Raw genomic sequence first — 24731 nt, forward strand, 5'->3', positions numbered from 1 at the left:
TGGAGTGCTTAGAGCAGTGCCTGGCATGTAGTAAGCGTTCCATATGTGTTAGCTTCTATTACTGTTGTTATTATCACCATTAATATCACTACTAATACTACAGTATGTCTTGCTCTTTGTCTTGCTTCTGAACAATGTGTTTTGGAGAGCTTACCTCACAATATATTCCTCAGCACAGACATATTTAAACATTCTTTTTGGGTTGGTAGTTCCTGATCTCCATTTCTTTTCTGTTTTACTTGTGTGTTATTAATGTACAGAGTCCATTCCATCATCTGTATGCAGGTTCTTGAGGTAAATACGGTGCATCGGGGCCAGGGTTGCCCAAGACTGACAGAGTCAGAGGCTGGCGGATGCAGAGGCCCTGGCCTGCTCGCCGGGGTATTCAGGCTCCCCCACACCTCTCAGGGCTAGCAAACATTAGGGACTCTCAGCTTGATTCAAAAGTCTGGCTCCTCCTTCTCAGAACCTGGAGAGTTGGGCCAGAAAGAATGAATTCTACAAATATCCCTGCAGGCTGTGCCTGGGCCCCCTTTGCCCTTAATCATCCTCCACTTCCCTCCATAGATTTCCTTATGGAAGAGTTTCCTTCCAGCGCTGGGATGCTTGTAAGAAAGCTCTTAAGCTGTTACTGCATTTGTTGCCTAGTTTCATACTAGAGCTCTCAGGAGGCCCAAAGATAAGAAGCCAGGGTGGGAGTGTGGAAAGTGGAGTAAATACAAAATCATGAAAACAGTGCATTCTCCTTGTTTAGCAAGGAGGCAAATGAAATGTTTCATATGGAACATGAAAGACCTCACATTGGTCTGTGATGTGACATGACTAGCCAAAGCCTTTCTACCTAGCAAGGGCTAGAAAGGAGCTGTCATTAAAGAGATACTTGTCCTTGTCTACCATCCCCATGTCATCTCCTAGAGACCCAGGATTAGGTAAGTATTGCTGAAAGGGAAAATCATAATTGCCACACATGACCGGTGAAGCCCCCAGATGGTGCCTCGTCACTGAGCATTGAGAGATAGAAGAAGCTAAAGAGTCAGGGGAGCCGGGTGGCCTCTTTTACAGCCAGACCAATGGGGTGCCAAGGGCTTACAGAACATTGGGAAGGGGTGTCTGTTTTGTTTCTGTATTTTTTATAAGATTCACCCACATTTTCTCCTTGGATTACATCCTTTCACTTTCTGTTCCTCCCTGGTTCCCTCTCTAGAGACATACTTCTGGCTGGGTGACCCATATAATGGATGAAACACAGGCTGTTTCTCAAAGCAAGCTCCACAACTGATTAACTGTGAGATCTTGGGGAAGTCATTTCTCATTTTCAAGCCACAGTGTCATCTGCAAAATGAGCATGGTACCTACTCATAGGATCTCAGTGGAGTTTAAATAACGCAACACAGGTACAACACACAGCTCAGAGGTAAGCACCAAGTATTCATCCAGTCATTCAACAAACATTTATTGACTATCTCCCATATGCCAGGCTCAGTACCAGGTATTAGGGGAGGAGTGGTAGACAAACAGACAGACAAACATTACCCCTGACCTCCTGGCACTGGTCCATTGGCTCTGTGTCCTCAGCAAACACGAGCCAATATCAAGAGCTATTAGAGATCTTGCCAAAACTCAGGATTTGCCAAGTCAGTGGGCAAAGGCTTCCACAGACTGACACACTGAGTCTCCTGCTTCCAGGATGTACTCCACAGCACTGCACACCCGTCTTTGTCTCTGGGCCTAGGGTGAGTTTCTGTCTGCACTACCATACTCTCCCCAGTGGAAACTTATGGAACTGGACTCAGAGACACGGGAAATGTTGTCTGCAACAACTACATTTCTTCAAGGAATGAATTTAAGTGAGTTGCAAACTCTGATTCTCACCCCCTCTAGCACTAGTTCACAGACAGGGAACAGCCACATTCACAGTTTTAGCTCTAGAAATAGCCCTGCCCTCCCCATCCTGAGGCAGAAAAGTCACCTTCATCTAAGAGCACCAGATGGAGCCAAAGAAAAGGGATACCTCCTCATTCTAGGAATTCCGTGTGCTGTCTGGTATAGGACATTTCATCCATCCATCCACCCACCCACCTACCCACCCATCTACCCACCCACCCATCCATCCATCCATCCATCCATATGTCCATGCACTGACCCTGCACTCAGTTGAGGGCCACTGCACTCAGTTGCAGGGATCTGTCTATAAGACAGACAGATGTAGATACTGCTCCTGTGGACCTTCCCAGCATGTGAGTGAGACTGATGATTAAACTAATAAGTGCTTTAGCAATATGCTTTATATTTATTTCAACTACCTCTACTGTCCAGCTCTTCATCCACATAACTCTATCAAATTATAAGAATACACACATATATGAGCCTTCTACTTATATGTACTATTTCTCTGACTTCATAATTCAAATAAAAAAAATGACACTAACACCACCACCTGAATTTGTCAAGACTCACAGATACTGTCCTAACACCACTTAGGAGAAACTAATGATCTAGGTGATTCCAGAATGTGCATGGAACTGGCAGGCCTGGGGAGAGAAGAGCCAGGAGATAGAATGTGAACTCTCTCATCATCGCAGTTTAAAGTGCAGCCCAGTATAGAGGACAGAGCAAGGGTTCAAAGGGACACTCCTGCATTTGAACTAAGGCTGCACTGCATACTGGCTGGTGGCCTCGGGCTTCTTTTCTGAGACTCATTTGAAAGTGGGGTCTATGAAGCTACCTCACTGGGTAGTTGTGCAGATGGGGCACAGTAACAGATGACATGCCCTCATGAGGGGTACGGTCTCTGCCCACTCCACCCTTCACTCCTTTGTCTTCCTGTCTTAGGGAGTGAATGCCTTCCTCCTCACTCAGACCTTCTTCAGCTCTTCAGTAATTGTACACATTGCCAGCAGCATCAGTCTTCACCTCCCCCCCCCACCATATATATTCAGGGAAGAATACACTCTTTATGTTTCTATGGAAACACCACAGGGCTCCATTATAATCATGGAGGTTTGGGGAGCTCCGCACCCCCCCTCTTGAAACTGCCCCCACTGGTCCTGACAATTTAAAGAGGATTGAAAGTGACTTCCTTTTCAAGGCTAGGCAAATAGCAGATATAGAGAAGCCTGTGTGCTTTGGAAAGAAATTGATTAATGTTTTTTAGGCCAAAGGAATTTATTAGCATAAAGCAAAATTATTACTTTTCTTCTTATTTATCTGTTTGACAAACTACTGTTTAGTTTGGAGGGGAGAGAGGGATATGTTTTTTGGTAGCAGCTTCTGTGTAATGGGCTAAGGCAGTACCTTCTCTCATCTGTTTTTCATTTTGAGGTTGGGTGGAGTAGAGGAGATACCCCTCAACTTCCTACTTTGCCAACCCATACCATAGTCAACAACCTCTTGAGTAGGGGAACAAGTGAGAATAGGAGAATAAGTGATGAGAATTTAAGTAAACTCTTAGCACAGGGTTGTTTGTTCATTCTGGGGAATGACTACCTTGGGTCTGGTATAAAAGTAGAATACCAGTAACTTTTCCAACCTCACCTCCCCTTTTCTCCTTCCTCTTAATCTTCCTACGCTCCCACCCTTACCATCTTCTGCCATCCATATTCCATGTGGATGAAGAAGAGGGCTGAGTGCTTCATTTGGGCAGAGCTCTGGCTCTCAGTGGGGAGTGGTGGCCAAATGGTCATCAAGAAATGTTTACAATACAGGACTCAGGCCTGGAGCCATGGAGATAGTCTGGAGCCAGAGCATTCAAGTTCTGTGAAGTTGGTCCTCTGAGGATGCACAGAATACTCTTCAAGGGTTCCTGGTTTACGGGTTCCTGACTAACTGACCAGGGAGCCTTAGAGCCCTTCCCATCCACGATGTCTGTGCACAGTGTCACAGTGCAGTTAGGGAGTGAGCTGTGTGTAAACTGGGAATGGAAGAGAGCTTTCAGGTTTACCTCTTGAGGGCACCTCACTAATCTAGCTGACAGATCAATGCTCCAGCCATCCTACTAGATGAAAAGCAGAAAGATGATTTTCTAGGTAATTGGAAGCAGCAAGAAACCTAAGTCATGGATTGTCTGGAAGAAGAAAAAGTGAGAAGCAAAAAAAGTAGATAAATATATAAATACATAAGCAAACATCAAAGCCAGGATCTGGAGGCAATATCTTGGCTGGGCAAACTGAAGTTAGGTGAATTCAAAGGAGATAAAAGTTTATATAGAAACAAACAATAGGAACCTTTCACTTTAATATTTCACTTTCAAATTGCAAACACTTCAGAACTGTGTATTCGCTTTATCCTCACAATGGTCCGGGAAAATGGGAAGGTTGTTATTCCCATTTAATGGACAAGCAAGTTGGCCAAGGGAAGTCACACCATGAATTATGATCAGAATCTAAGCCCGGTTTCCTGACTCCTAGTCTATTGTTTCTCCTAAAGAGGGATCAAAGCTTTTAGCTCAGGGCTTAGCTATTACCACTGTCTTATTCTAAGAAGAAAGAAATAACAAGAGAATACCTGGACATATTAGGTGAGGACACATGGTAATTTAAGTGAATAATAATGATGATAAGAAGAAGAAAGAGGAAGAGAAGGAGGAGGAGGAGAAGAATGGCTACCATTTTTGGAATGAAATCTGTATTGTAGATGCTGTATCAAAAGTTTGGTCATTCTCATGTGTCTCATGAGAACCTCATTCTCAGAGCCCCATGAGATAGATAGTACCTTTATTTCACAAATTCTTTCAAAAAGAAACTTAGGCAAGGGGCTTCCTGTGAGTAAGTAACAGCACCAGGATTTGAGCCTAGGTTGTCTGGCTCTAAAGCTTGTATACTAAGGTATAATGCTCTGAAATAACACAGTCCTTTATTTGTATGAGCTCCTGGTTGCCCAACGTGTGTGAGGTGGGGGTGGTGGAATGGTGGTGAACAAGGCCTGGTGCACCTAAATGACCTCTAAGCCCCCTGTGGAACCAGACTCAACCTGGTAGTGGGCTGCATGGGGTGCCCTCTATGACCCAGCTGCCGGGCTCACTCTGCAATAGTGTTTCTAGATTATAGGGTCATTCTGACCAGTGGGATGCATACTTCAAGGAGATGGGCACCCCTTTAGGAGGTAGCTCACTCAAGGTAAGATCTGAGCTCAGCAATCTTGGCTGTGGTGTAGGCTGCTGAGGTCTGCAGTGGGCCCTTTACACTTCCTTCTTAGCAGGTATGTCTTGCTCTTTTGTAAAGAGAAATGGCTACAAGCCACTGCTATAAAACATATACTCCAAGAAACTTGGCTGAGAAATGAATAATCCATGACATTCCCCTGAAGAAGAACCATCTTCCAAATTCGTTTCCATCTCTTCATCTCTGTTGGAGTGTTTCTGTGGTCCCGCTTGCCATAGAACCTAGGTGAACCACAGATTTATTGACCTCCTGCAACTTTCTTTTTTAAAGAATTAGCTCTGTGAATCAATGGAATCAGCAAGGGTAGTTTGGTTCCTGTCCATCTGGATAAGTCACATCACTTTGGAAAGTGTCTTTAGGGAAGAATTACAGTCTGTGAAAAGTAAGAGCTTTAGTTAGTTCCCTGTCACCCCCAGCCTGGAAGGGATATTGTTCCTAAAAGTTTCTTCTAATGACCAGTTTGCTCATTATTTATAGGGTATAATTTAAGCTTCACAACCTGCAGCCATTTCAAGTTGGCAAAAGCACTCCTTCTCCTAGGGCATCTGTCTGCTGACAAGTCCTCAGAGAATTGCAGGTTCTCCTCTCAGCATGTAAATAAGCAGGACCAAACTGCAGAAATCTTCACTGCTGATGGTCTTTGTGTGAATAAGATCTGTGTTCTGGGTTCTGTGACTCTGTATACAGATGTTTTTCATGTTAAGCCTTCAGAAGGGGTAGGTTATCTCAGAGAACTTTAACACATATATTCACTGAATATGCCAGGTCAAGAAGTAAGAAGGAAAGGGACAAGAACACCTCTTGAAAGCAGGACCTGTTTAAGCCCTGGTTTTGTTGGATCTTGGACAAGTCACATAACCACTCTGAGTCTCAGTTTTCTCATCTGTAAAATGGGAATAATAGCCAAACCCAAACTTTAGGTTTGTTGGGAATCTGAAATGAAATGATACATGTACAGTGTTTGGCAAAATGCCTGGCACAGTGCCTGGATCAACAAATGGTAATGATTATTACATTAACTTGACAGAGAAATAAAGATTGTGTCATTCTGTGGTCAGCTGTGGCCTCCGTGCCAGCAGCCATCCATTTGTTATTCCTGTGAAATTCTCAACTTGATTGATTTTATGTGTATGGCATGTTTCAGCCTCTTTAGCTATTAATACATTAAAATAGGTTTCATTTTTATTGCAGATAAATTGCTGATGCTGTAAATCCTACTTGTTTCTCCTTATACTCCAGAGAGAAGAAAGGGATAAAGCTACTGATAGAAACAGGGACTAGAGGCCACTGTCTTGGGGATCAACCTGTCAGGGATCAGAGAAATTCCACATGTACCCCAAACTTTATGCCTGTTTCCTAAAGAGACAGTTTGAGACAACTCCTAAGGAGACCCTTTGGGGGATGCTGGATGGTATTCCATCACATTCACATTCCAGCATTTAAAATGAGTGCTGTTTGTCCATACTGAAATGTGGTGAGAACTGCAAACTGCATCTGTGATTACTAGAAAGAACAGATATGCTGTGTGCTTTATAATTATTTGTCATTGTGGACTTCACTGCTGGCCAGAGAGAGGACTATGGCTGGAAGGCAAAAGGCTCTCATGGTTCACCTGGCTCCATGCTGGGAGAATGTCATATGTAGACACAAGGAAAATATGAAATAATTTAAGTGGAAAGTTGGTTGCTAAAGCCACAGGCCTGGATTTATATTACATTTTGAGTGAAATGCCTTTTTCTTTGATTTAGCAGTAGCTTTAAGTGGCAGGCAAGGCCAAGACTCAGTAGCCAAAAAGCTTAACCATAGAAGGTAACACAAGAAAGGCCTTCAGCACCACTGACTGCACAAGCCTAGGAGACTCGGGTAACTCTCCAGAACCTCTTTCCTTGGTATGGCGAAGGAAAAGGCCTGAATTTTCTCCTGCAGAGCACACAGCTGTGCTTTGGCCTTTGTTCCAGAAAATCCTAGATAACTTATCCTATAATAAGTTCTGAATACAAAACTGTGAGGGGGCAATGCCAGGACTGAGAATACTGGTTACTAGGAACAAAGGGAGGCACTTGTGGTGAATCCCTTACTGAAGATCCATAGCTTCTTCTCTTTCTGATTCAGAAGGAGTTGTAACCACAGAGGAACCAATAGTAATGAAAAGTAGCCTCTGGTCTGTGAGTTTGAGGATATGAGAGGATGGTGGTGGTGGAGGATAAGGCATTGAGCTTCCTGAAAATTACCTAGATAAGGGGTATGAGGTGATACACTCCTCTCCTGAAGGGGAGGTGCTGGGCAGCACTTTGCACACCCACCCTATCAGATGATTGTAATTGCTTCTCCAGGACTCACCAGAGGGCAGTTCTTCATATTTGAGCTTTTGGCCTGTGAGCAGACTTGGGCTTTAATTGGTCTTAACCTTAATTAGAGGAGAATTGTCAGCAGGGATTGCCATTCTGTTCCTCATCTCAGATGAAGCCCAACATGCTGGGAGATGTGGGAGACAGGAGAAGCTACAAATGAATCCCCTAAGTCATTTATAATGCAGGCCTGGGCCCCAAAATGAACTGACAGAGACTCATTTTCTCTTCCCATTGGAAATAGTAGGCATCAAAATAATATGTTTACTCTATGAGTAAGCCCCCTCCCCCTTTCCTTTTCCCTCTGCCTCCACCCTCACCTGAACCCTTAGTTAGGGCTGTATATGATCACCCAACTCTAGAACTGAAGCTACAGAGAATGGTAAATTATATTTCCAATGATGTATTTAAAGCAAAAGCTAGTTTCTGGGCTGTTAAGAAGAATTTCCTATTCATGATCATGTAGGCTGGTTGTCAAAAAGTTTTCTATTAAATCAATGGCCCCACATCTTCCTTTTAAGACCCTGATTTTACCTAGCTGAATGTTTCACAAGCTTCACTGGAATCCCACTTTCCCAGGGGACTTGCTGTAATTGCAGATTTCCATCTCCTACTCCACACCTCTAATCCAGCAGGTTTTTGGGGAAAGGCCAGCAACCAGTATTCACAGATACTCAGGAGACTCTGATGCATATGGTCTAGGATCATACTTTGGGAACAATATTTAGGGACAGCATCTTAAATTTTCATGACGCTGTTGGCTGAAGAGGACTCAGTACATGGCATTCTGCTGAGCCCTAATACCCCACGACCAGACCTGACCTCTGAAGGCATCATGCTGTGGAATCTGGCCAGCAGGCAGACGGAACTGTGTTCTGATCTTATCATTATCACTTATTCATTTCAGAATAATTGTGCAAGTGCCTCACTCTCTGTCTCAATTGTCTAACCTAAAGATTGTGCAAGTGCCCGAGCCTCAGTTACCTTATCTGTAAAATGGGAGTATTTTTATCTATCTTGCATGTTTGTGCGGATTAACTGTAAACTCAAAAGGTATTTATAATGACCAGTAATGATAGACACCCTGTAAATGGTAGCTCTCCTCTTATTTCTTTCCCCTGATTTTCATCCCAACAGATCCCTGCCCTCATGAAATCAAATAAACTGACCTCCAATTAGATGGGAGTAGTTTATGAATTATAAGGATTTAAGCTGGGCGTACTTGTTTCCTATTTCTGATGAAACAAATCACCACACATTTAGTTGTTTAAAATGATACAGCTTCTACTATTAGACTTCTGGAGGTCAGAAGTCCTCCAGAACTGTAAATCAAGGTGTCAGCAGAGCTGTGTTCCTTCTGGAGGCTCTGAGAGAGAATCTATCCCTAGCCCTTTCCAGCTTTTAGAGCCTGTCCACATTCTTAGCTTATGACCATGTCACTTTAACCTCTGCTTCTGTTATCACATCTCCTTCTCTGACTTGGCTTCTTCTGCCTCCTTTTTTCTCTTATATGGATCCTTATAATTACATTGGGCCCACCTGGATAATCCAGGCTACTCAACCAAGATCCCTAACTTAATCACATCTGCAAAATCCTTTTGCCATGCAAGGTAACACATTAACAGGGTCCAGGAATTAGAATGTGCATGTCTTGTAGGGCCATTATTCTGCCCATTACAACTGATATTTGACGTTTTACCAAGAGAACCTGCAGATCTAATGCCTTAGCCCCCCTCTCTCAAAGAGACCACTGGGGCAGTTCAGATACCATAGAAGGGAGTTATTTTAGCCTGGAGGGAGTTTGGTTTTCCACAAATCAAACTTGCCTTTCCTACCACAACCAATACAGAAGTACTAGACAGTAATGTTGAATGGCCATGATGAATGAGGATCTCTATGTCCTATGAAATTGCAACAAGCTCTTTGAGTCATCAAAGGAAGATTGGATTAGGTTCCATCTTGTTGAGAATATGTTAGCATTCCAGGTATTTGGATACTGACAATCCATGTACTACCTTCTGTCGTTATTTGATTCAGTTCAAGAAGCTCTACCAAGGACCTGCCCATCCCTCCCTAATAACGACATCTGATTAACTGAGATCCTCTTTCCCATCCAATAATAGGGACACATACAAATGATAACAGTGACTTTGGGCAATCTAATTGCTGACTCAAGCTCACCACTGCTTTTCATTTCTCCCCGAGTCAATATAGTCATTCCTTCTTTGAGATGATTCTATTAAGCACCAGCTATGTATTAGACACTGGCTTGCAACTTTGAGATACTAAGCGTTCGCTGAAGGAAAGAAATTCATAAATTGCATTACAGTGCAATAGGGTAAATGGTATAACAGGAATGTGCATGCCTGGGGATTCTTCTTGGGAAGGAGTGTAAACTATCCAGAGGGACTGGCTTTTAAGCTGCAAGACTAGGAAATTTCCAGACAAAGCAGGGCAGAAAAGGCATTCCAGGAATTGAGAACACACAGTATTTGAAGCCAGTGAGTAGTTCCCTGTGGCTGGAGAGAAATAGAGGAGACTCAGCAGGTAAGGTTAGTATCACATTCAAAGGGCCTTGAAAAATTAGCTCAAGGCAATGACAGGAACCAGGACAAGAATGTTCAGTAGGGGAGTGAGACAGTCAGATTCTACTTTTCAGTTAATTTAACAGTCTATGTTGAGATTACTTGGGATGGGACAAAAGGGACCAATGGCCAAAAGATGAGTCAGCATTCAAATGACAAATCATAAGGGCCTTTACTGACCAGAGACCACGGGGATGAAGCTAAGGGGCTGGAAGTAGAAACGAGGTAGAAACAGTTGCCAATTTGATGTATGTCATAAAGGGGAAGAGTGAGGCGATGTGGACTGTAGTTTCTTTATGGAGTCACAGTTAATGGTGTTGAACAAAATTAGGAATATAGAAAGAATTAATTTTTTGTGGGGGGAAATGAGTGTGTTTTGATATGGTATGAATTTGAGGTACCTTTGAGATATCAAAATGCTGTATCTGTAGGTAGTTCAATATAAATATATTGAAGGAGATGGGTTGGAACACTTGTAAGAAAAGTAGGGAAAGGTGATGTCACACAAGGAAACTTTTAAAGTTCATGACTGCACTTGAAGCCAGGAAATGAGGCTAAGGGTGAGAAGAGAAGACAGTCTGTCTAGGTAGATCCCCGTACAAACAACTCTTCTAGCCCCTTTCAAATCTTCCATGGCCAACCTCTCTTTCAGCCACTGAAAACAGTAAGTTGGCCACTTGCTCTTTATTTCCATTTCTTGAGCAACATGCTTGGATGATAGAAGAAGATTTTTTCTGAGAAAGACTTCCTATTCTATTCTCTTAAAACATTTCAGTCATTTTTACAACTTAAACCAAGCAGATTTTTCCTGGGAGCGACATCTAGAAAATAAATGCATATTGGTGTAGTCGAAGACCTCCAAAGAGGCTCTGTGATTATTTTTAGAGTGAACCTGAGGAGGAGGTGCAGGGAGGTATGGCTGGGGGAGCAGAGAGCAGGGGAGGGAAAGAAGAGGGATGTGGCTGAGGGACCACATGCCCTTGAGAAGAGAAAGGAGAGCTGATTCCTTAGGGCACCCTTTCCCAGATTTCCATAATTTGTTCACCACCTTCACAGTTTTTGCAAAACTCCCCATACCATCTGCACAATTATTTACTTAATTTTTTCTTCCTAAATCAATTTATGTTCATACCAAACAGGTAATACCACTTTTGAAAAAGGAGACCTGCATCACTTACAATGAACATATAGGGGACTAGTTTTAAAAGTTAAGAGCTTCAATAAAAAAATTTTGATGCTTACATTCTGGCCAGATGCTGTCATTTTGCCTATGGCCATGAACGTGAGACCTGCTCTCTCCTGGCAAAGATGTGTAATGAGCAAGCCTTAGAAAGGTCTTGAAGACATCCTAGCACCAAACTCAAATTTTTCCTCTAGATCATTGGAAGGATTGAAATAAATTGAAAAGAGAACAGCCTTCTCACTAAGTAATTCAATGTTATTTAATCCTGGGTACCACAGGTGGCATTCACCTAACCCTTTGGTTCACTTGTAGGATCAATGCTGCAGACAGGTAGGGAGGGTGGCTGGGGACTGAAGAGCCTGGCACTGGCCTGAGGCATGCAGCCAGTTCCCACACACTCCCTTGGAGCCTGTGGTTGTCAGAACTCAGAGGAGTCCATTCTCCCCGGCTGGAAGCCCTGGAAGCCCTTGGGAGCCACGTATGGAAGCTTTAGCCTTTGGTGTTGGTGCTGTTCTCCCTGGGGAAGCAGGATTTACCAAAGCGATCCCTGCTAGGAGGGAAGCCAGAGGCTTTGGCTGCAGGGAGCAGAGTCTCCTCTTGGAGCAGAGAGAGTGAGTTGGAAAGAACCGATGACCCATGTCTTAATGGAAGCAAGTAACATAGCCATAGCCTTTGGCTGATGAGACCACTTAGAAAACCTTATGTATTGCTAACTTTGCAGTAATCTCTCTGGAAAAGAAAACCTGGCAGGCAATCCATCAGTCACCCATGTGCTTTATGTACAATGACATGCCCTGGGCCCATCTATCATCAGGGTGAGGGACTGCAGCATAACAAGACCTGAGGATGAATATTTCACATTAGTTTCTTAGATCTGACTTCCCAGGAAACAACACAGGGTTTGAAGTCATTTGAAATGTTAAAAAAAAAAAAAAAGACAACTCTCGTCCCACTGTTACTATGACAGTGATGTTGTTCTGATCTCTTTGGCTTTCATCAAATTAATTGTCTGTTCCTTTACAATGGCTCAGATACAAGGCTATAGATACTATCAGAGAGAACAGTCTGGTTTTGAATAGTAATGAGGGATGGATGCGCACAATGGCTGTTCTCCTTGGAAAACTGGAAAGGGATGTGTGCATGAAAGTTTGCTGACCCAGCCAGGGGTGTAACAATTTAGAATGTTTGCTTCGGATGCTTGAAGTAAGTACTAGAAAAATGTGATATTCTTAGACTTGTTGGAAGGTCACAGTTTAGCTAAATATTGCCACTTTTAATTCAGCATAAAACTTCCAAATATCAGAACTGAAAGAGACTATAGGGACCATCTAATTAAAAGCCATCATTTTTCAGATGAGGAAACTCAGAGGCCAGAAATGATTTGCCCAAGATCTGGCTCTGAAACTCACAGTAAACAAGAAAATAACCACTTGTCCTTTTCACCTATATAGTCTAAACAAAAAGTTTTCACTTATATAGTCTAAATAAAAGTTATCTAATGTGATAGAAAGCACATTAAATGGAGATTAGTTAATAATTATTCTTCTGTGCATGATGAATAATTTTTTTGTCCTCCCTTGCTGCCTATATAATTAATAATTTTTGTCCTTCTGGTGGTTAGGAAATTTGCTTAGGAGAGTAGATATAAAAAAAGGAGAAAAAAGGTAAGCAATTGATGAGACCGTATACTTCTATTTTCCAATGCCATAAGCCTTTCTCAGGGTTCCTTTTACTGAAGGGATATTTTATCCTAAAGTAAAGGAATTTTTCTGTGAGTGGTCCTGAAACTTCTGTTATTTGGTGAAAATGTGTGTTCCTATGGCTCCCAGGTGTAAGGAGTTGACAGCCTGTAGGACAAAATGCCCAAGCCCCTGCCTAAGTGCAGGGGCCTCTGACTTCCAGGTCTCCCGTCCCTTGTTAGGATGATCTAGGGATTCTGTGAGAGGATGAGAAATTTGAGAAAGGAGACACAAGCATCCCAGTGGGGCCTCATTTTGCTCAGGTCCTAGCTGTCTTTTTCATCTGAGAAAGAAAAGTAGAGAAAGCAGAACTGTACACTTTAGTCAAATAAAATTAGATGCCATCAACTAAAACAATTGCTTTTGACCACTTTTCTACCATGCCACATTAGTCTTCCAGCTAAGGGGCATTGACCTTTCCAGTAATAACAGTAATAAGCCCTGAGATTTGTACAGAGGTTTGCAGTTAACAAAAGGCATTCACATGTATTATCTCACTTGCTCCTCATCGCAACTCCTAATAGGGGTAATTGTCCCCACTTTACAGATGACAAAACTGCCTCCAGACAAATTAGCAGGTGTCAGACTTGGAGATTTTGATTCTATATGATTTGACCACTATTTGGTTTTTCCCTTCTATCACTTATAAATATCTGCTTTATTGCAGCAATCTTACCCTCTGCTAGAAGGAAATGATATACTTAGAAATGAACACACAGGGCTTAGCACAGTTCTTGGCACGGAGTAAGTCTTGTGTGTAATAGTTATTGTTGAGGAAGAGGCAGTGTGATGGAATAATCGGGATCACAGGGTTTGGGAGCAGAAAGATCTGTATTTGAGGAGAATGTTCTGGATAGTCTAAGTCCTTCCCTCTGAAAATGTTTTATGCAAGCTGGGCCAAATGGCTTAACTTACATGAGGCCATTAACACCTACCTCGCAAGATATAATTGTGAACGAGAGGCAGATATGCATGCGGAGCTCAGCACAGCACCTTTACCTCGTGTTCAGTACACGTAGGGGTGATTACCTCAAAACGATTTGCCCGCAGACCTTATCATAAGGAAACATAGCAATGACTGCCTTGGAACCAGATGCCAAACATTTCATAGTTAAACCCCTTGTTTTTTAAGTTTCAAATAGTCAAAGGCCTTCTGTCTTTGCCTCTTTCTTCCCTGTCTGTGTCTAAGTTTATGACAGTGTTCTGTGGTCCCGGCAGCTTCCGTGCCCTACAGAGCCGGCCTCATTTGTGGCCAGGTACCTGTATATGATGCATGCAGTGTTCTGGCAGGTACTGCAATTGTTGAGATCTTGGCCAGTTCGATAAAAGTTGCGCCTGCAAGATAGAACATTTTCTATATAAATCTATGGGCAAAAGTCCCATGGGATGCATGCATTCTACCAGCTCATTTCCCATGTCACAGTATTGCTACCCTGACAGGTAACAGTGCTCCGGAGTTGCATGACCATTACAAATAAAGAAACAAGAGACACACAATAATAGGACCTTACATTTCTAAAGGGTTTTATAAATGTTTAAGTACTTTCACATCTGAGGTTTTCTTCATACTGATAACAATCCTATGAGTTGAGTCAATTATTCTTATCCCCACCTGATAGATAGGGAAACTGAGAGAATTTGCTAGTGAGTCAAAAAACTATTAAACTCCTGATCCTGCAGTTTAGTGCATTTCTCTTGCATCACCACAGTGCTTCTCTGTTTATAAGGCAATGTTGGTTCTGATTCATATCAGCAAATGCTAGTTAATTACTTCTTCTCTCTCTTACCCTTTTGTTAATTAGCTTGAGCCATTTCTTCTTCTCAGTCTTTAGGGAGTACTTTCTTGAGGGACAAGCATTCTATACCCAAACAAATAACTGCCTTCCTCTTCCCAGACTGGTGCTGAGTCACCCAGGAAAGCATTTTTTTACTTCTTTCTCTTTGCAGAATTGTGATCTCCTTTCATTTCCTACTTCGCTGATCAGTGATGGACTGACCTGAGCCATCGAAGTGGTCAGTGGCGGGGAGGGTCAACAGTAAGCTTAGTGGTCACTTCAAGTCCTTTGTAACAAACATACATACCTAGAATATTGTGGAAATACAGGAACTTGCTAAGAGGATGGGGTGAGGGAAGTGCCCGCATGCTATCATTTTCTCCCATCATTTACCAACTGGACCCCCACCTTCATAAAAATCGTTTTTGATCCTGCCACTTCAATGCCTCCTTTTTGCAGTCTGTTGCTAGCTGTAAACAAAAACAAATAACCATGGAAATCCACCAAAGCCTAGAAGCAAATGAAACCCTGTCAGAACAAAGGGAGGCCATTAGGTATGACTGGGGAAACCACAGAAATTCAAACACTTTGGAGCCATTTTACTAACAGAAACCAATGCTTTCTCTCTCTGCCCCTGTCCTGGCAAATGGCTTAACCCAGTAGTTTTCAATATAAAAAAAAAATTTCACCTTACCCTTCTGTGAGAGCTCGAGCTTTCTCCAAGTCTTGAATTACATTCAAAAGGACTTTAATTTTCTCTTGATTCGAGTGCAGAGATTCCTCCACGGATTGCAGCCTACCTTGGAGGTCACAGAGTTCACCCCGTGCCAGGTGATTTTGATTAATCCCCCCAACCTCCCTGTTGCTGTGAAGTCTGGTCTCCCTCCTTGGAAGACAAGATGGGAGGTGATTGCTTCCCAGACAGTTTTGAAACTTAGGGGTGTCCGACTGGGTAGGGTTCACTGCCGTCTGCTCAGGACTCATGGGGGTAGATTTTGATGCGCTGTTAGTTTTGAGTGACAGCAGATAGTGATGGTTGGTACTCGATGAAGAACATTCTGACGGCCCTCCTGGACAGGCTGGCTGGCTGTGGGAACCAGGTGAGGGGTTGCTAGGAGTCCGTGGAGGTGAGGGAACATGTGTTGCCTTTGACTGAGATGACAGTGGGCCAAGATCTTTGTTGTCAGAGTTGTCTTTGGGCAAAAGCAATTCGGATTTAAGTTCCCCTGTACCTAGCATAAGGTTGGCACTGCTGGTGGCATTTGAGCAGGAGGGGAAACTTTCTGAATCTGATAGTGGCACTCTTCTCCCATCACCTGGGCACATGTCAACCAAATGGTGTTGGGAGTTGCTTATCTCCACTGCCCTGTCTGGGCTGAGAGTGGACTTGCTAGCTGCCCAGGTTGGACTGTGATAAATATCATCTGGTACCTGAATGGCAGCTGTTGCTTTCTCTGAGGTCCTCCAAGTCCCTGCTTCCAAGCATATACTAACAGGCCCATTGCTTTGCACCTTGGACATTCTAGGGAGAAATGGATGGGGCACCTTGATCCTTTGAAGCCCATCCTCAAGATGTTGAGCCAGCCTTAAGTAGGCAAGATCAGAGGATACAATGTCCTGTTCAGACAGGTTGCCATTGACCTGGATGGCACTTTGGGATGTTGTTGGCATTTCCACCAGGGACTTGCTAGTTGTGAGTCTCTTCCTCTTGAAAACCGGGAAATGCTTCCTGAGACTAGGGGAGGTTTGGATTGCAATGTTCCTAAAGCCCCCTGCCTTCTGGGACCTGGGGAAGGAGAGCGAGTAAGTGGGGAGGTGATGGTGCCTGGGTGCTTGAGTCATGCCCATTACAGCCAGGTCCTCAGAAGTTTGGACATCAACCTCAGCAAGGCCAGGTGGAGTCTTACTGGTCCCATCTTCTTTGAATCGTACCTGCTGAGATTTGCTCCTGCGGTGGTGTGGCTGCTTCACAAACTCTACTGACTCTAGACTGTTACGCTTTAGAAGCACAGGTCGCACTTTCATATTTTGCTGGGCCATTGAGCCTCAGTTGAAAGGATTGGGACCATACACTTCTCCTAGGCACATTTCCTTAGGTTTTTGCTGCAGCAACTAATGATGGCATCTCAGACATGGAGATCTGTCAGCTAGGATGGAGTGATCTTGTCCTCTGAGTATGTGCAACTCTGTCAGCCATTCCCAGCCAGTAGATTCTACTTGGCAGCTACTTAATGCTCACCTGGTAATGCTTCACCTGCAGTTAAAATATTATTTCACTACAGTGATGATTGCCACTTAGATAAACAATGAGTTAGGCTAATTATTAAACAACTTATTTACCAAGAGAGCAGGTGGGCTGCTTATCAAGGGAGGCCAGCAGGCAGTTCTGATCCTAGAGGAAGCTTGCTGTCTTGAACAAAAAGACAAAACCAAAGTACTATTTAGAAGACAGCACAGACTCCCAACGTGTGAAATCTGAAAGAAACCTGCTATGTCTGGAGCATATGGGTGCCTTTCGAAGAGCATCAGTTTTCAGTGTAGAACTGCAGGAAACTTACACACATCTTCTTACCATAGCATGTAAACAGGCAGAGAAATAAATGACCTGGGGGTTGGCTTCTTCCATGATCCATGATGTTCCTAAGAGAACATCCCCATTTGTGTCAACCACAAATTCCTCCTTGAGAGCCATTGTTTTCTTTCATGCTATTTCCCTTTCCTTCAGTGAGGGAAACTTATCTTCCTAAATAATCTCACAAAACCCAGTGGGGTGTGACCAGGGCAGGATTGAGGTGTCCGAGGGCATTCAGAAGGCAGAGTCCCTGACGTGCTGTTTTGGCTGAACTTCACATGTGGGGAAAGGGAGCCATGTCTGCAGCTTTTTTGAATCTGAGCAGAGAGCTGTGTTCGCTTGGCCTTGGGGGTAGGGATCTGGGGCCCCCGGCTGTCTTTGCCAGTAGAAAATCTGAAAGGGAAGAGACAATAGTTGCAACTGAGAACACAGCTCCTGTGGACCTGGGTTTCTCTCCCAATTCCAACCTCCCAGCTAAGAGCTTTTTGTTTTCCTAGTGAGCCAGCCACCTTGTGGCTGCAGGGCCTTGGAACAAAATATCTGTCTGCCTGGATCATTCCCTCCTTCCCTCCTAGGCATTACCTGGCCAGCTCCTGTTCACCCATGAAGTCCCAGTTTACATGTCACTTCTCAGAGAACCTTTCCAGTGACTCCTCCTTCATACATGCTTTCAGTGAGAGACCACATCAGGACCCCATTATACCTTCTCGTGACGTTCTTCCTCACACAAGTTGCAGTTATTCTTAAGTAATCATTTGTGTATGTATTTATTTAGGGTGTAACTCCCCACCCCCTACCACTACCCTGCAAACTCCAGGAAGGCAGGGGCTGGAGCCGTTCATTCACTGGTTGGGTACTTCCAGCACTCCTTTAGGCTCACTTTGGGTGCTTAATAAAAAAAAACCTGAACATTTCTTGTAAGAGTGGCTGATTGAATAAAGGGCAGATCCTTCAGAAGCAAAGAGGAGCCTGGACATGGGGGTCCCTAGGGTATTATGCCAGGGCAACAGGATGGAGGGTTCTCTCTGTGTTAACTGTATCATTTAATTGAGGACAAGATTTTTCCCTGATGTCTTCATTTTTTTAATTGCTTTCCAGGAGATCAGTGTGCATACAATTGTCCACAGAAAGTGTACCTTGTAAAAATAAGTTACCTTTTGTTGAACACTTATTTTTACCATGTTGAGGACTTCACATACATTCATCATAATAACTCATGTTTACTGAGTACTCACTAAATGAGTACTATTCTAAGTGCTTTCTAAGCTGTTCTAAGCACTTTCCAAGCTATAATGCATTCATTTTCTACCCTATAGAGCTGGGTACTGTCATTATCCCATTTTACAGCTGAAGAAACTGAGGCCCAGAAAGGTTATGTTATTTGCCCAAGGACACACAGCTAGTAATAGAGCCAGGGCCTAAACTTAAACAATACGGCACAAGGACCTGTGTTCTTAACTTCTACACTCCATTGCTTTTCTGATGGTGAATTATCTCATTTAATCCTTACAACAAACCCGAGAGGTATCATGAGCCCTGTTGGATGGATGAGGCTCAGAGAGGGTAAGTACTCAGTGGAGGAGATGAGATGTGAACCCAGGAGTCTGTGATTCCAGAGTCTGGGTTCTTAGCTATGACTCTATGACCTTGTCCCTTGAGAGCTGCCTGGTGTGTGGGTCCAGTGAGATCATTGATTTGTGTATGGAGTTTGAAGACGTGTTCAGGTCCGAAGAGATGTAGGGGACTGTCCCTTGGCTTGCCATGGCACAGCAATCCTGTTGTTTCAAGTCTGAGGGCTCTCACGGAACCAGGGTATGGCAAGTTTGAAGCCTGCCTGGGCTGACCAAGGAATTTGAAAAGAAAATGAAAATAATGAAATAGTCCACAAGTATTTGGCTATCTTTGAGTATTCTGTTTGTAGTGTGTGGCCTTATTATCATAAGGGTGGAAACCTCTGGTTTCTCTAAGTATGGGGGCTTTGCTTTCAAAACGTTCTTCATCCTGCTGTTTGAGATACCCATTTTATGGAGGCAACCTAAGCCTTGCTTCTCAGTCTTCTGCTTTTCCCAGGAATTAATAGATAATGCCAATGGCAATGTTGTCTTTCCCTGCTCCTGGCTACTTTGAGAGGGACCAACTAGCCCAGTGGGACTGGGGCAGTTAATGACAGGCCCTGAAAGAGAATGGGATCCATCTATAATGCTAATGAGTTGTCAACTTCTCATGAGGCCCTGAAACTACTACTCACATTCTGAGTGTACCTACATCTGGGTCAAACCTCAGACCCTTAGTGGCTGAAGGGCTTGGAGCAATACTTCTCCTCTCTGAGCCTCAGTTTTTCATCTGTAAAATGCAGGTGACACTCATAGTATATAGACACAGATGCATGGGTCCGATGCAAGGAAGCGATGAGACAGGGCACGAGAAGTCCTCAGCACAGAGTTCAGCATGCTGTCGGCATTCAGTATAGGTTAGCTATTGCTGTTACTATCCTGTCATTGTCTGTTGTCAGGTTTCCTTGCTGTGAATGCCGCACAGTGTGTGGAAGAACCACCATCTACAGTTTAACGAGAGCAAGTAGAGGTACTCTTGGGACAGAGAATGAACAGGGTTTGGGGGAACCACCTTGCACTTGCCCCAGCCATCAGAAAAGCAGGGCTGGTCTCTGAGAGCTGCATTATTCCTTCACACTCTGGGGAGACAGCCTGCAGATAGTGAGTTCCCCTTCAGTCTGCACAATAATCCCAAACAACTCCACTTTCAAAATCAGTTTCGTGTTTCAATGACCGCAGAATTTTTAGGTCTGGAAGAATCTAGTAGTCTGTATCTCATTCCATGACTCTCTGCAGCATACTCTTCATGTAGCAAGTTAGCTTTCCTGGATACCTGCAGTGACTAGGAACTCACTACCTGATCTCATAGTTGAATAATAATCATTTTTATTTATAGTAGCAAATATATATTGAAAACTTACTTTTACCAAACACTCTGTTAGCACTTGGCACTTGGAATCCTTAAACTAGCCATCTGTATATGATCTCCATTTTGCAGAATGAGCAATTAAGACTTGTAAGGTTAAGTCACATGCCTGAAACCACACAGTCCATACCCTTAACTTTTGTGGTGCCGAGCCTACATGTTTATATATCTACTTTTGTGGATTTCTTTGCTTAATTTTTCCTCTACCATCTCCCTTTCCTTCACTGTGCTTCACTCTGGGAAAGTTAACTCATTTAGGTTACAACTGTCTGAAGCTAGCCTTCATGTAAGATCTAATGTTTAGTGAACATTTATTATGTGCCGGGCATTATGATAGGTGTTTTTCAGTTATTCACGATGTCATGTAATCATCATGACAATCTTAGATGCAGTGTTATCAGTCCCTCATTTTATAAAGCTCTAGAAGGTTAGATAATTTGCCCCAAGACCTTCCCCTGATAAGGGATAGAGCCAGCATTTGAACCCAGTGATTGACCCCATTTGAACCAATGGGCTTCCTGCCTTCTCCAGAACTAGGAAAGGACTGATCTTGTGCAAGGCTGGGAGGCAGGTTTCGAAGTCCCTTCACATTTTCCTTCTGAAAGTTAACCATTATTCTAACTTTAGCTTTGTTTTTTCTCCATTAAATGTATGTACCCTTGAAATGTTTTCTTTTGATCTTTGAAATAGGTTTTCTGTTTTTAAAGATATTATATGTTCATTGTAAAAATTGAAATAAGGTAGATAAATTAAAAAAGCAAGAAAAAAAATCACCTAAATCTTACCACTCAGAAAGACCCACTATACACCAAGGGTTTGGTGAAATTCATTCTAGCATTTGCATGTTCATTCTATGCACATTGCATACACAAGCAAACTTACAGAAAGCCTATTTTTTTTACTGAACAGTATGGAGAAAGTTCCACATTATGGCATATTGATTCACTCTCTTCTTTTAAGTAGGCTAATAGTACACTGCCCTCTAGTTATACCATGAACTATTTAAATAGTATCCTTTTATGTATATTTATGTCGTTCCTAAATATTTGATATTATTAATAATGCTGTAAGTAACAATTTTTGGTATGTAAACCTTGGAGCACTTGTCTAATTATTTGCTTGGAATAAATGCCTAGAAGAAGAATTGGTGGGTCAAAGTAGCCATACATTTTGTATCTTGTTGATATTATCATCTTTCCTTCTAGAAAGTTCTGCTAATGTGTAGCCCCACTATTACTGCATGAGGAGGCCTTTTCATCAGAGCCTCTTTGTCACTCTAGTCAGTTTCTGATGATTTTTTTCATTATGGCCAATAAAATGGGAGAGAAATTGTATCTCATTATTCTCATTATGTAATTTAATATTGGGCATTTTTCCATGTGTTTATTGGTTTTACACAAAATTTAGTATAGGTAAAGAATGAAAAGTTGAAAGTGACAATTTGGACAATTAAGCTAATGTGGAAACTCTTGAGTCTTAGCAGCTCAGCAAATATAAAAACTTCTGCTTTAAAAAAATTGCATGTTTATATCCCAGTTCTGGTGCCCCTAATGCCTACCATGACTTTCATACAGACATGTCCTGGGGAGTACACCTGGCCAAAGGGAATGACCCTCTCTAAGCCTCAGGTCTCACAAGCTTCCTGCTGGCCATTAATTGATAGGGAGTTCCCTGGGCTTTGGTGATTAGGGTGTAATAAATATTCTGGCTCAAGTCCAGAATCACTCCCTGGGAGTGGTTGCCGCAACCCACTGTATGCCCTGTGGCTGGGAGTTATTGCTCATCTTTGCAATACTTTATTCTCTCCTCCATTGATTACTGATTTAGTGAACACAAGCTGTTTACATTCTGACTTCGCCTGTGGTCCACATCGGATAGATGGAATCAGTGCTCATTTAGTTGGTACAAACATTTGGTACTAACCCGGAGGTCACAAACCTTAGACTCTCTAGAAAAGACTCCAGTTCTCTCTGGCATGTACTTTGTCTATACAGTGAAAGAAGGGTTAGGTGCACAGGTTTTAGCTAATGATTGATTTGGACCAGCATCTTCTACTTTCTGACTTTGACCTGGAACAAGTGATTTGGCCTTCATATAGCTACATAACGTTATTATGAGGATTACATGAGATAATCAACGTAAAATCATCAGCATAGTCAATGTTAGTTCATTGGATAGATCCCCCTGGAGACCATGAGAAACTCTTGAGTGGGCCTTCTCCCATTTACCTTCCCTTGGGAGAGTAAACTGTAAATTTATAAGGACGGCATTCCCAGGAATGCTGCCCATCTACCTGCCACCTCCATACTTTGTGTATGCCTTGGCATTATGCTTGTCTACCTGTACGGTGATTATCTGCTGATATTCAGCCTCCTCAACCAGACTGCAAGGTCCTGGAGAGCAGAAAAAGCCACAGTCCACTCTGAATCACCACAGAGCAGGTGTTAAGTAAATTTTTGTCAAAGCAGTAAGTATAATTCCATATTACCTCATTTGCCTTCACTTCTATGACATTAAATAGTTTATAGTTTCCATGGAATAAATATCTTTATAACTCAGTAATTAAGAGTGAATTAATTAATTCACTTCCAACTTGCTTTCCCTGTTAATGATATATTATCAATGATATATCATCAACAAGTCTCCGGGAGAAACAAACTATGTTTTCCTTTAATGTATTATTTTTTCTATTTATGACTCAGATTGAATTTAGTTAAACTTTATTAAGAACCTCTTATGGCCCAGGCACTGTGATAAACATTGTGGAAATTACAAAGGGAATAATGCCTGAGCACTATTGCAGCACAAAGAAGGGATCTGGTAATGCCACCCCATATGGAATCAGTCCGTGGGAAGTGTACAAAATGTACAGAGTTGGGGATGATTTGGAAGAAGATACTTGGTTCATTTCATGTATTCAAATCCTGCCTCAAATATCAGGGCACTTTACAGAGCGAGCAATTTTTTTTTCTGTGAAGGGCCAGATAGTAAATATTGTCAGCTTGCCATCCATATAGTCTGTGTTACAACTATTCAACTCTACCGCTGCAGCAAGAAAGCAGTCATAGACAATACGTCAGCAAAGGGTTGTGACTATATTCCAATAAACTTAATTTATTAAACAGGCAATGGAACAGATTTGGCAACCCCCACTTTAGGCAATGGGGAGTCTTTGGTGGTTTTTGACCAGGAGCCACTTGATCAGGTTTTTGTTTTTCTGAAGTCTCTATTTGCTGACACATTACCATCTCCCTTCTCCTTCTGTGCTTAGAGTAAGTAATAATAACCCTTACTATATATACATACTTTGTAACTTACAAAACATTTTCAAATCCCATGCAAACCCTACTAGGAAGGTTGTGTAACATTACCCCTATTTTAAAGAAGAGGAATCAAACCCCAAAAAGTTAGATGGCTTGTCCTAAGTCACACAGGTAGAACCAGAACCCAAATGCCCTGACTTCAGTCTTGGGTCTCTAGTGGAGCCGCCCAGCAACCAACCCCAATCCATTTAGCTGGCCAGATTCTAGCTATTTCATGTATTGGTCATTTTTCCCCAGCCAAAGGTTGTATTCTTAAAGGGTAGGAATATGTCTTATGCTCCTTTCGTATCCTTCACAGTGTAATGCACAGCACTGTTTGTCAGAGGCACTTCAAAAATAACTATTAATTACTCACCAGCTTTTGTGGCTCTTCACATCAAAGTTTCCATTCCCTTCCATTTATATTCCATTTACATTGGCAAACAATATTGCATACACATCTGAAAGAGTTAATATTTGTGGTACAAGACTTTGTTTTTCTTTGAAAATTTCCTTTGAAAATTTTCTTTGAAAATTTCCCCAGCAGCCTTCTCAATAAGGAACAGAGGACTGGTAAATTTTGGGGGTCTGTCTGAATCTACGCTTTCCCCTGAATGGTCAAGAAGCCTAAGAGAATTGGGTTTCTTTTTGCCATCTGGAATTACTAAGTATAGGTGTACTTGGGGACAGAATTAGGTACCAACAGGTGAAGTTAAGATCAAACCTCATATATTTGGAGTCTAAAAAGGTATTGGTTAGTGATCATGAAATATTTTTCTCATTTTTCAACATGACACATTTGATCTCTCACAATTTCTGCTATTTATACTTGGGTTTTTATCATCTCTCATCTGTACCACTGAAAGAAAGGTCTCTATTCTTGCCCCTTTTGCCATCCATCCTCCACACAGCAGCCAGAGTGGTCTTTATACAATTTAATCAGATCATGTCAGGCCCCTCTTTGAAAGTCTCCAAAGATATCCTACTGAATTTACATTAAAATCCAAACTCTTTACAAAATCTTCAAGAACCTACATCATCTGGTCTGTCTACCTTCCTGACCTCACCTCATGTCATACAACTCTTCTA

At 42.5% G+C, this 24731-nt stretch overlaps 2 protein-coding genes across 2 annotated transcripts in view; one reads left to right on the forward strand and one right to left on the reverse strand.

Moving 5' to 3' along the window:
* DOCK2 (dedicator of cytokinesis 2) overlaps positions 1–24731 on the forward strand; it is a 383680-nt gene that overhangs the window by 189627 nt on the left and 169322 nt on the right. The gene's annotated exons all lie outside the window — the stretch shown is intronic.
* INSYN2B (inhibitory synaptic factor family member 2B) overlaps positions 1–24731 on the reverse strand; it is a 110030-nt gene that overhangs the window by 6212 nt on the left and 79087 nt on the right. The window contains exons 2-3 of the mRNA XM_017654977.3: positions 15484–17754; positions 14275–14349 (exon numbers count right to left, since the gene is read on the reverse strand). Coding sequence (XP_017510466.1) covers positions 14275–14349; positions 15484–16829 — 1421 coding nt within the window. The 5' untranslated portion in view covers positions 16830–17754. The remainder of the gene's footprint in view (positions 1–14274; positions 14350–15483; positions 17755–24731) is intronic.

The sequence above is a fragment of the Manis javanica genome, chromosome 1 (assembly GCF_040802235.1).
Source record: "Manis javanica isolate MJ-LG chromosome 1, MJ_LKY, whole genome shotgun sequence".
NCBI lineage: Eukaryota > Metazoa > Chordata > Mammalia > Pholidota > Manidae > Manis > Manis javanica.